The sequence below is a fragment of the Pollachius pollachius genome (genome assembly GCF_949987615.1).
Source record: "Pollachius pollachius genome assembly, chromosome: 11".
NCBI lineage: Eukaryota > Metazoa > Chordata > Actinopteri > Gadiformes > Gadidae > Pollachius > Pollachius pollachius.
The window spans coordinates 13,906,072-13,918,571 of NC_136944.1; the positions used below are offsets into that span (position 1 = coordinate 13,906,072).

At 43.1% G+C, this 12,500-nt stretch overlaps 2 protein-coding genes across 2 annotated transcripts in view; one reads left to right on the top strand and one right to left on the bottom strand.

The window, feature by feature from the left end:
• Positions 1–8,365, top strand: part of baiap2l2a (BAR/IMD domain containing adaptor protein 2 like 2a) — a gene marked incomplete at both ends in the record, with an annotated part of 14,325 nt that extends 5,960 nt beyond the window's left edge. The window contains 11 exon segments of the mRNA XM_079746147.1: positions 1–36; positions 127–195; positions 668–742; positions 1,039–1,164; positions 1,818–1,919; positions 3,690–3,759; positions 4,002–4,278; positions 4,607–4,675; positions 5,433–5,625; positions 7,496–7,536; positions 8,284–8,365. The exon segment at positions 1–36 is cut by the window's left edge and continues 26 nt beyond it. Coding sequence (XP_079602273.1) covers positions 1–36; positions 127–195; positions 668–742; positions 1,039–1,164; positions 1,818–1,919; positions 3,690–3,759; positions 4,002–4,278; positions 4,607–4,675; positions 5,433–5,625; positions 7,496–7,536; positions 8,284–8,365 — 1,140 coding nt within the window.
• Positions 8,366–10,550: 2,185 nt separating this feature from the next.
• pvalb6 (parvalbumin 6) overlaps positions 10,551–12,500 on the bottom strand; it is a gene marked incomplete at its 5' end in the record, with an annotated part of 2,649 nt that continues 699 nt past the window's right edge. Inside the window, 3 exons of the mRNA XM_079746930.1 lie at positions 10,551–10,639; positions 10,821–10,930; positions 11,372–11,504. Coding sequence (XP_079603056.1) covers positions 10,614–10,639; positions 10,821–10,930; positions 11,372–11,504 — 269 coding nt within the window. The 3' untranslated portion in view covers positions 10,551–10,613. The remainder of the gene's footprint in view (positions 10,640–10,820; positions 10,931–11,371; positions 11,505–12,500) is intronic.

Here is a 12,500-nt window from a genome sequence, read left to right on the forward strand (position 1 = left end):
AACCAAAGGAGGCTCAGCACGGAAGTGGAGGGAGTTGTACGTTCAGAGGCATTTATAAAACTGCATTAATACACGCTGTTACTTTGAAGTGTGTGTCAGGTGATATCCTGTGTGCTCTGATTGTAGTTCAAATTCCATGCGGAGGTCCTTCATGATATGGATCACCACACTCAACTAGATCAAGGCTACATATCAGTAAGTAAGATCTAAAGTTGAGTTTCACCCCATTGATTTACCGACCTGTGGCTGCCTTAGGCAGTGAAGTTTTTTGCATACATAATGAATTAAAATACATTATTTTATTTGCTAATACATACAACACACAAACATATTCTAAGTATCTAATGTACACCTTGCTCGTTCAACAAAAAAGAGTTTATCTATATAAAACGTTGCAACAATAAATTAGAAAGAAAACCTAGGTCATTTCTTTGAGGTTAGGGGTAGGGTTTGCGGTGATTGAAAACCGTAACTACTTTGCTCGTATGGATACAGTGCACACTAACTTGTAAGATAGTTACTGAGAAATTGGTCTTAAATTTTCAAATAAAACTGTTGCACAGACCTGTATTGTTTTCTTAGTGAATTCACTAATACCAATTAATAACATGAAAACCTGCAGTTTATCTATGTATTATCATTCTACTTCCTGTGCTGTGTCCAATAGGACAGCAGAGGGCGCTATGAGATTGAGGTCCGCCGCCAAGCAGATGCTCTGGAGAGGAGGAGGGGAGAAGCCCAGGTCTGAGATAGACTGAAAGACAGACTGACTAAGATTAACTGACTAACTGGATCGATGGCCAGACAGAAAGATGTACGGATGGACAGACGGATGGATGGACAGATTTATAGGCAGACACATTGTGTGTGTGTGTGTGTCTGTGTGTGTGTGTGTGTGTGTGTGTGTGTGTGTGTGTTACTATATTCAGATTTCTTGTATTTGTAGCTGTTTGTGTTCTATAACTGCATTTCTATCTGTGTGGATATGTGAATAACATGTGTGTTTATATGTGTGTACATGTATTTGTGTCCACTCAGAGTGAGTGTGAGTACCTGGTCAGGCGGAGCTACAGCGAGGCCCTGAAGGAGGAAGAGAGGAGATATCGCTTCCTGGCAGAGAAACACTGTGACGTCACACACGCCGTCGCACAGGTCATGAACAAGGTGTGAAATCACGCAAACAAGCACACGCACATAGCACGCACACACATACACACACAATGTCCTTCTGTCACTTAAAAAAGTTGATATGTGCTGACTAAATACGTTCTCACAGCAGTATCCGGTTCATCTGATTCATGCTTTCTCTAAACCTTCCTTTCTTACTGTGAGGTGTTGGGCTGTAAGCATCTCTGGTGTGCTGCGGTGTTCCAATGCTTTCATTTATTTGACGTGACTCTTAATCATCACAGGGCGGTTCTGAAGTGCTGAAGCATGAACAAACATTTGATGAAAAACCGGAAAATATTCAATAATGACTACAGGGACAGATTACCTCCCTGTTTAGTAATGAGCCTACACTCATATCTAATAAATATTTATGTTGGTGTGGGCCTGTGTGTGTGTGAGTGTGTGTGTGAGTGTGTGTGTGAGTGTGTGTGTGTGTGTGCGCCTGTGTGTGTGTGTGTGTGTGTGTGTGTGTGTGTGTGTGTGTGTGTGTGTGTGTGTGTGTGTGTGCGCCTGTGTGTGTGTGTGTGTGTGTGTGTGTGCGCCTGTGTGTGTGTGTGTGTGTGTGTGTGTGTGTGTGTGGGGGGGGGTGCGCCTGTGTGTGTGTGTGTGTGTGTGCGCCTGTGTGTGTGTGTGTGTGGGGGGGGAAGACGGGGGGTGTTTCCAAGCAGAGGCTGGAGGTGTGGAGAGAGCAGCTGAACGCCACCAGAGGACGGGAGGCCAGCGGACGGTCCAGCAGAGAAGAGCAGCAGGTGGGTGGGGAGCAGACCCAGGGGTTGGTTCACGGTGCTCCTCTGGAGAAAACAATAGGACGCACACTTCAACACAAAACGATTTAAATTGCTGATTTAAAATAGTAAAATTTAAAGTTTTAAAGTTTAAAAAGTAAAGTTTAAGTTGAAAGTTATCATTGAATAGGATGTTGTATATAAATCTTAATTGAATGGAATAATTGAGGAATTCATGAGTGTAAAATAGAAAAGAGTAGAATAGAAAACACACATACATGTCACTAGAATTGAGGTAACAGGAAGAACAGTAGAATATGACAGAAGATGTAGAAAATAACAGGATACTAGAATATATTGGAACAGGACCCAAACACTAAAGCAAATCGCTTTAGTGTTGTATGTTGTGATGTGTTGCATGTATCTACTTTTCCATTTTCATTACAACTGCATGCGGTTACATGACTTTCTCTGTCAACAGAGAAATGTGGTTTGCCAAACCAGCGGTCGGATAACTCTGGGCATGTACACACAGTTTTATGTAAACAAAAACATACCAGAATGTCCAAGTGTGGCATGTGTAGCTCGCGGCCGTTGGCATTCAGTGAGGTTCCTGGAACCCCCAGCTGTAGACAACATCTGGCCGCTCGATGTTCCCCATCACTAGAATAACAGGACGACATTCAGCTCCCGCAGCCCAGTGTCCCTCAGTAATTACTGTCACGAGATTAGCATGGATTAGCACTGTGTCGCCTCGCTGTGGGGTTTAGCATTATGATGGCAGTAGCCATGGAGTAATCCCCCAAGATCTGTATGTATGTGAGTGTGTGTGCGTGTGTGCGTGAGTGTTGGATTGTGTGTTAGTGCGTCCATGTGTGTGTCTGTGTGTGTGGGGGTGTGTTTTGTGTGTGTGTGTGTGTGTGTGTGTGTGTGTGTGTGTGTGTGTGTGTGTGTTTGTGTGCATGTGTGTTCATATGTGTGAAGATATGATAGATGGATCGGTTAATTAACAGACTCAGAACCTGACTGGTCAATTACTAAATCAATACTCTGCAAGTAATCTGCAATATCACCACTTTTCCTGTTGGTTCATGGTTATGTTGATTACATTAATTAGCTATTTTTCCAAGCTGGAACAAGGGTTCTTCTCCCTGGGGTGAGTTTTGTGTTGGTGGTACAGGCGTCTTTACAGTGATAGCCTCCTTTGAATGCGGTCTCATCTCACGAACGCTGGTACGAGATGCTCCAAATAAGCATCATTGAAAAGAAAGGGCGGGACTTTCAGTTGCTTGGGTTTAGCTGCTAGAGGCGAGAGAGAGGGCGGGACTATCGGAAAAGATATCCGTTATTCCAATATATCTTTTTTTCCGATATAACTCGTATTATTCATGTGTTATTCATGCCATTTTGGTTGTTCTCCTTATCATGCTGTTATTCTTCCCTCTCTGGGGACTATTAACTGCCGTTCACATCTCAAAGGTAGGTAAGTAATAGATTGGAAATTGCATTGCACTAGACCAGGATAACGCTTCCTCTGATCTTCTGTTTCTGTTAAAACTTATATTGTATTTTATTCTATTTTTATTCTATTGTATATTATTTATTTTCTAAGCACAGACAATACAGAGTATGTCACACAAACATTTTACTGCATATCCGGTATGAGTATGTGACAAATAACAAAAAATCAGAACCCTGCCCCAGCCTAGTACAGTTATGAGGTGGATGTATTTTTGTCTTTATGTCTATACGTTCTGATTGGTTGAGCGGTGTTGCGCTCTATTGGTTGGACAGGTGAGCAGGAGGGAGGAGGATAGGAGTCCGTACTCGGAGGAGCAGCAGCTCGGAAGAGTGCCCTCTAGAGGTAAGGGAATTTTATTACATCCTCGTAAAACTTATCTCACTTTTTCTATGAAAAAAAACAACTGATTTCAAACATCAATTTACACAATTAAAATACTTTTTCCTTTATGGTAAATTATGTAAAATCCAAGTCCCCAGCCCAAAATGTAATGTTCTTTGGTACCTCTTTCAAAATCAATTAGCTCCACTCTGCGTTCTAGCTCTTTCTCAAAATGTGATAAATTCCCCCCTTGTGTCTCCCAGCCCCGTCTCCCGCATCGCTGCAGAGCCGCTCCAATTCCCTAGCGGATCTAACCGGAGACGGCCTGTTGGGTTTCGGAGGAGGTAGTACTGGCAACGGTGGTCGTAGTGGTAGTGGTAGTGGTGGAGGAAGGAGGAGGACCATGAAGGCCCTGGCCACCCACCAAGCTGACCCATCCAAGCCAACCATCCTGGGCTTCCAGCGGGGGGAGTTGATCACCGTGCTGGTCTCCCAGGCCAGGAACGGCTGGCTGTATGGACAGGCCCAGAACACGTCTCGGTAAGAGGTGTTGGTGGCGCTGATGAACACTGTGGTCTTTTATGAATGCATAACAAAAAATGGTACTACAATTACAAAAAATAATGTAACTGCTTGGATGCTTCAGTTATCGCCATCAGGTCAGGGTATTGTTGCAGTGAGGTGGTTTGATTACCAGCTGAAAGGACCATATTTCAAACACCCAATGTCCACTGCCCACCACAGGCATCCACATGCGTCCTTGAGCAGGGCGTCCCAATAGGAGACTCGTCTGGAAATAAGGAATGCTTCACAGCAAGTCGCTTTGTATATCTGTTGCTATTGCTAACTTTCCTTCTCTTTCCGAGAGTCAGGGGTGGTTTCCAGCTGCTTTTGTGGAGGCCGTGGATGAACCCTCAAAAGCCCCCAGCAGCTACAGGTGAGTGGGATATCACCTAAAATAAAGAACCCCTTCAGGACCGGCCTGTGGATTTCTGTTATCCATCCTTACTGAATACAAGCCATCACAGGACTTTATCATCTGTTTACAGATATATGCACTTTGACAATGGCAACGGTACACAGTGAAGTCTTTCCTGGAAAATCCCGAAGGATTTGCAGCAAAAGACTGCACTGGGTTACGATGACTGCCCTCCAAATATAAACCACAGAGTTAATATAGTGTAGCATCTTCTGCAAGCCATCCTTCGGTTTTTGTTATTTTCCAAAAAGACAAACAGTTTAAAAATAGGGTCAGCTTTTTATTGGGTCATGGAAATATATGTTGTACTTTTTTAAATATCCGGGTGACCCATTTCTGAAAGGGGCATAGTGAGGAATACTTGTAGTTCCAAAGATACAAAAAATATAAAACTCGGAAGAACAATTGAAATAAGGGACATGCTGTCTGCAATCTAAATGTTCCCACTGGATTTAGTTATATCTTACAATTAAGGAGCCAATCTAGTTTACTGAGCACAATATGGACTCACAATAAGTTGTTAATAAACCACATTTTCTATTCTATGATTATATTTAGCCTTTGTGTATAGGTGTTGCTTTGTATTTTTTGGTGTAACACTCTTAAGCCCTTTCAAACTATAATGTCTACTTATTTACTTACCTACATACCTACTAACTCACTTACTGATTAACAACAACCAACCCAAACCTCTGTGCTGATTGGTTGATTCCAGCGGCTCCAGCATGCGAAGCAGCAGCAGCATGAGTGACCTGTTGGACCAATCAGGAGGCAGAAGCGTGAGCCGCGGTGGAGGTCCAGCTCCTGCCCCTCCCCCTCCCCCTCCCCCGCCTCCCCCATCGACAGAGACACAACCCAGCACACACACCTCCCACAAGAAGCACCCTAACCCTGTCGCTGACAGCAAGGTACAACCCCCCCCCACCAAGATCCTTAGATCATTGGATTGTTTAATTTATCAATCAAGTGATCCGATAACTGTCCTTCCGCCTAGTCCAGTGTTTTAAGTTGTCTAGCCTTCGGATTAATCTGATTTGGGAGGATTTATTTGCACTATAATCAAATGATTATTGCTATGCTATTATGGCACCTGGTCTAGTTCTGTTAATTCACTTGAATGCAATTTTAATCGGATTATTCAAGTCACATTATGCATAATTATGCAGACATGATAATCTACTTCATCCTTTTGGGCAGCATTAGCATGATTAGAATGTTACACATCCAAACAACCAGCAAAGGGAAAAAAACATAATTACAACAGTCTTACATGAATCTAAATTGCATTATGTATATCACAATATCATTAAATACATCAAAATAGTAATACATATATCAAAAGAAACAGTGTTTTTTTTTTGTCTGTGCTATTCTGGGCTTTTGTGGAGAGGACAGTGAAGACAGGGTTGATGAGAGTGGCAGCTACACCGCTACATAACTACGTAGCATGGGACCACAGATCGGAGTCAAACCTGGTTCACCACAAGGCATATTGCCTTTGCGTGAGCCACAGAGTGGTGTACAGTATTCTCCTGGGTGGAGCTGCCCAGATGAGGCGTAATGAATGTGATGTTCTGCCGATGTGTCTGGCAGGGGTGTTGTGGCAAGGTGCTGTTCTCTATGACCCCCCACCCTGCCTTCTGGTGGACGCAGGGCGGGAGCTCCAGCTGCTAGCACTGTAGGCTCACTGGGTGCTGTGTGCACGTGTGTGTGTGTGTGTGTGTGTGTGTGTGTCTGTGTGTGTGTTTTCATGTTTGTGTGTGTGCACATCTGTGTGTGCATGCTTGTTTGAGTGTATGCACTTGATTTTTCCGCTTATGTGTGTATGTGTGGGTGAGTGAGTTTATGCACATCTGCATGTGTGTGCGGGCATTTCAGCTTATTGTCGTAATGCCTTCAGAGAGGCACCGGTGCATGGCATGGCTTGCTGAACTCGCATGATGCTCTTTTTCCATCACCAGATGGTTTATTAGAGATGACAACAAACAACATATGCTGTGTGTTGAAAAGAAGAGATGTGTTAATGGTGTGCTTTTAGTGTGAGGTGTTGTGTGTTTTTTTTCCATGGCTCTATGTTTGAACTGCTTGTATTACTTGTGTCCATGCCTTGTTAAGCCGTCACCACATTATGTGCTCTCAGCGCTAGCGTTGCCCATGTTTTCATATGGAACCTAGCATTGACCCCACCCTGGGCAGGGCAGAGCGCTCGGATTATCCATTTTACCGCAGTGATGCTCACAGTTAAAACAATCTAAACTTTGAACCCGGTTGGCCAGTGCCCTCTCTAAGTGCGTCCAATCAGATTACGGCTTTGTTTGACATTCCAAAACCAACTCAATCTAAACGACACCACCACTCTTCATTCCAAAGTCTATATTTTGTGAGTGCTATGAGCTCGCTTCATTCCGAAAACCCAGCCTAGTATCCAGCGCTATGCTGGAGGGCTCATCATGGGGTTGACCTCTTTACCTGGCCTTTAAATGCTATGTGCTCTGAGAGGTTATGTTCAGTTGGATTCCCGATGACCACAGCTTGCCTGTCGTCACCGTTGAGCAAACTGCCCTAACCCCAACTCGCTCCTTAGAAAATGGGTCTGCTCTGATCTGTTTACTGTAAGGTGCTTTGGATAAAAGCTCAAATTACTAAATAGTTGATAGTAGGTGATAGCATTTAAATGTCAAATGAGAACGAATTTGAGTGCCAGTAATAGTCATGGTAGCCTGCCTCATTGGGGCCAAAAAATAATATGTCTTTCCATTCCCATATCCTCCTATACAGCGACGAGAGGAGCATGGGTCGAAACCAGAACTCTTTCCAAGGTAAGGGTCCAAACTCTTTTATGAAACCGTTATACACATATATATATATATATATATATATATATATATATATATATATATTTATATGTATAACGGTATATATATAACGGTATACATATATATATATATACAAAATGGGACAGCAGAGATTTGCTGCAGACAGTTCAATTTCAGGCTATTACATTTATCTTCCAAGTAGAGGGTGGGGTGTTTTGTCTTTCAGTTGAAGTGTTCAATGAAACCATGAAATCATGAAGTGCAAACCGGGGACCGGTGTGTAAATGACGTTGGATTGCTTTCTATCACTTTTGAGGACCGGTGTCGTAGAGGAAAAGCCATTACAGCTGGCAGTCGTTTTGACAACAGTGGCTATTAATGTTTTTTACTCCCGACAAACACTTCACAACACTTTATTGTTTTTTTTTTATTCTGTGGTGAGGTTCAAATTTTACCTCTTTCACCCTTTTCTAATATCCCTTTCGGGATCAAACCACAATCCCTAGGGGTTTGTCCTGACATTACCTATGTTATGTGATTCATCTCTGGTTCCTGTGTTGTTGGAAACACAAATTCAAACTTCTCCCCTCCCCCCTTTCACTAAATTCCATTCCATTGCATTATTTTGGATATTGGCCTTTTACATGTATTTTTTTTCTTATGAAGTAATTTTGGAAAAACAGACAAAATGTGCTTCACTGATAGTATACTGTATGTCTCGGCTGCTCATTACTTCCTGTATTTGTGCAGGGGAACCAATCCGTTTGCTACGGTAAAGCTGAAGCCCACAACCACCAATGACAAGTCAAAGCCAAAACTTCACCGAAGATGAACTTCAATGATCAGCAGTAGCATCCTAGCATGGCTACAATATAAATATTCACAATTAATGTAGAGTTGTAGAGAGTAGAGAGCTAAGTTCATGTATTTCAAGTATTTTCAACTGATTTCCAAGAACTTAATTGAAGCAGTTGCTTGTATTTTTGTGTGTATTTCTAATCAATCAGTGGCTATAGGGCTTGTACATTGTGACGTCACATCGCAATTACCGCCTCCATTTTGGAAGTATAGAAGCATAATATTGTTAACGGTAGTGTTTTGGTCATTGTTTATTAATTCATTTTAAAGTATTTTTCATGTGGTGTTCCTCATGTGAGATGTGGCAAAACAATCTGATTAGCTTCGGAAACAATATATTTATGTTTATTTTGGATTTTACATTACAACTCTCTTGAGTACTCTCGAAAGGTCCGAATATCGCCAACAAAATAATCCCGTGATGTCTTCTGATAAAGTCAGAAGACATCATGGTAAAGTCTATATTGACATTTCACATTCAACTCAGATAAAAATCTGTAGGCTTAAATTAAGACGTTATTTTAACATCAAATAATAAAATCATGTTCTGTATGTGTGCAAGATCTTATCTCACTGGCTCAGCAAGATAACGTATTTTTGAGGGAAACATGTAGCATGCGTGAATAATTATATTTAGTTGGTGCGAATCTCTTCTGTCCTAGCGCCTCCATTGGCATAAGGTCTGTTAATGTGCCCAGGCAGTAGAATGGCCTACTAAAAGTGGAGCAGTCTTCCATCCAGGCTTGCCAGTATGGGTGCTCCCACTGGGGATACTTAACCTACATCAAACCTCAGTGTGAATTCTCTTTCAACTAATGGCTTGACAGTTTGCTCCTATTTGAATGGGCACTCACAGCTATGAATAATGTTTTTTCTCCATTTGAAGGCTTTTATTAAGCTCCCTTAAGTTTAACTGAAATATTGATCAATAATAACGGTTGGATGATTCTCTTTTCTGCAATCATATCTTTAGACTTAGAGAATATGTTGAATAAATAATAAAAGAAACAATGGTTAACAATAAATCGATATCACTAGTTAAATCTATACAGTGTCATCATTTTTTATGTCCACACAGAGGCGTCTCTCGCTGGTTCTGTCCTTCTTCTCCAAACAGAGCCTTACATTCTCCACATCTTAGGACTACTTTTGGAAACCACCTGCTGTCCATGACTAACGACCACTTCACCAGAGAGAGAAAGAGAGCGAGAGAGTTAGCGAAAGGCAAAGGGAGAGGGAGAAAGGTAGATAGAGCAAACTCACAGGGAGGTCAAATTATTCCAAGAATAAAGACAAGATAACTATAGGGATGAAATACAAATTGGTTAGCAAGAAAAAAGAAGAAATGAGTCGGCATTCTTGAGGCAATCATTTTAGAATATTTTTATTTTTGTTCTTTCACAGCTTGACCTCTTTCTTCTGGCGTGTTTTTGGCGTGTTGTACAATGATAGCTCATCTACCAGAGCGGGGAGAGGGATGGGGGGAGCGAGAGGGATGGAGCGAGAGATGCGATGCACTGAAGAGAGGTAAAAACCGCTAGCCGGTAGTGTAATACATACAGTATATCAGGAAGGGATGGGAGAGAGAGAGAGACATGGATCGTAAAGAGGGACAGAGAGTGAAGGAAAGAGTAAAAGAGGAGGATTGAGTGGGAGAAAGAGAAGGAGGGATAGTGTTTGCCCCAAGAAAGAGAAGAGGGGGGGGCTCTTTCTGCTATAAGATGTTTGTTTTCTTCTCTTTGAAATATCTACACTGCAGTCTAAAATTCAATGTGTTGCTTATGGCCTCACAGGCAAATAGAATGGCTATACACAAACAGAAACATACACATGTATATGTTTATCATATATATATGGTTTGTATAAAAACAAGAACATAAATAGGATGTTAGGGGGACAGGTATGATTCAGGGGCGGGGGGGGGGGGGTACGAGGGTGTACAAGAGATGGGGATAGTGGTGTGTCTGTGTTTGTGTGTATACCTAAAAGGATTAATTCTGTAAGCGTGTGTTTGTATCGGTGTGTGTTTGAGAGTGTGTGTATCTGTGTGTGCAAGTAGGGATTGGGTTGTGTGTGTGTGTGTGTGTGTGTGTGTGCGTGGGTGGGGGGAGGGGGGTTATCTAGGGGTGGGGGTAAGGGGTGGCAAGCGTCAGAGTTTGGCGATCGTGAGGGGACGCGGTTGCGGCTGGCAGAGCGCTGGTCAGTTGGGTCGGCCCGGCCCACTACTCCTTCACCAGGGCAGTGAACTCTGGCGGAGGGGAGAGACGGGACACACACACATAGAGGAGTACATCGTTATTGTCGGTCACGGAGCCCCGACCGAAGCTAGACACTGTTGCACAAAGATCTGCTTTATCTTCCCCACTCTCATCCTCCCCTGCCCCTTCTCTTCATCATCTCCGCCATCCCCCATAGTTCAGGGCCCTCACCCTCCACGCCTATTTTGCCATCTCCGTCCTTGTCGGCGGCGTTGAGGAAGGCTTTGGTCTCCTGGTCTGTCAGGTCCCGCCCGCTGGAGGAGAAACCCTTCAGCATGAACCTGGTGAACACGCAGGAAGGAAGATGTCACTTCCTGAGAGCAGGCCTGTGTGTGTGTGTGTTTGATTGCTGAAGTTTGTTCTGTAATAGTCAGTTAGCTTATGTGTGTCTGTGTGTGTTAGTGAATGAGCAAGTAAGTGATTGATTAGTGTCTGTGCGTGTACGTTTGTAAGAGTGTGTGTGTGTGTGTGTGTGTGTGTGTGTTAGTTAATTAGTTAGTTAATTTGTGTCTGTGTGTCTTAGTCAGTTTGTGTGTGTGTATGTGTGAAGTTAATCAGTTAGTTAATTAGTGTATGTGTGTGGTAGTCAGTTTATGTGTGTGTGTGTGTGTGTGTGTATGTGTGTGTGTGTGTGTGTATGGGTTAGTTCTTCAGTGTGTTTGTGTTAGTCTGTATGTGTGTGTGTGTGTAAAGTACATGTGTGTGTATTCAGTATATCTCACTTGAGCTCCTCCTCCTCTATAAATCCGCTGTTGTCGGCATCCAGCACCAGGAAGGCCTTCTTCACCTCTTCTGCTGACAGCGCCTTCAGACCCACCACCTCAAAGAACTTCTTATGGTCGAAGGAGTCCGCTGCTAACACACACACACACACACACACACACACACGCACACACACACACACACACACACACACACACACACACACACACACACACACCAAACACACACACACACACACGCACACACACACACACACACACAAGCATGCAAGTGTAAGTATGTTGTTGGTAAGTATACCAACAACATGAGGCTTCTTTATTTCACTGACATCCATCAAATAGAGCACTTGTAAATAATATCTTTAAATGGTGATAAAAGAAAAGAAAACTGCAAATACAGTGCGTGCACAAAAGTCAATTTAGTATAGACTGCAGGTGTCTGGATTACTGCAAATGGGGCTGAGCTCCAACTACAGCAATCCGAATGAGAAGCATACCGTACACTTATAAGGTATACAGAGGCTAAAAGCAAATTAATAAAAACAGTGCTGGTCTTGGTATGTTTGACCATATGCCTGGAGCATCTCTCAGTTTGAGGTGATAGGATGCCCTTTTTATATGGAACCCTGCGCTGCCCACCTTGTTCAGACAGAGTTGACCTACCAAAGCTATGGTCAGTCACTCTCTCCATTTCTTTAAACAAAGAAAACACGGTCACAGTAAAATTCCACCACGCTTACCACTAAGCTTAAGGGTGAAAGCACCGATTTTATCTACCTACGCTGTATTCAGGCTTAGCTCTAGCCAGCAGATTTCAAGTTCACACTAATGGTGATAATAGTTTTTGCGGGGTTAGCATGTGGACCTCTCTCATGTGAGCGGTCTCATTATACTGTAGCAGAGCATCCAACAGATCTCATGTGTGCTGGGGCTTCAACAGCATTTAAGCCGATGTAAAAAGTCAGCAGGTTTCAACGTCCTTTCCGCGGTCTCGGACGGCCCTGCCTGATTGCTGTGAGCTTTGTGTGGACACCTCTGAAGGAGCGTGTAAGGAAGACTAGGTGGGGGACAGGGACCTGGAAGACAATGAAGGGCTACTCATTTATTTTAGCAGTGCAGATTTAAATCG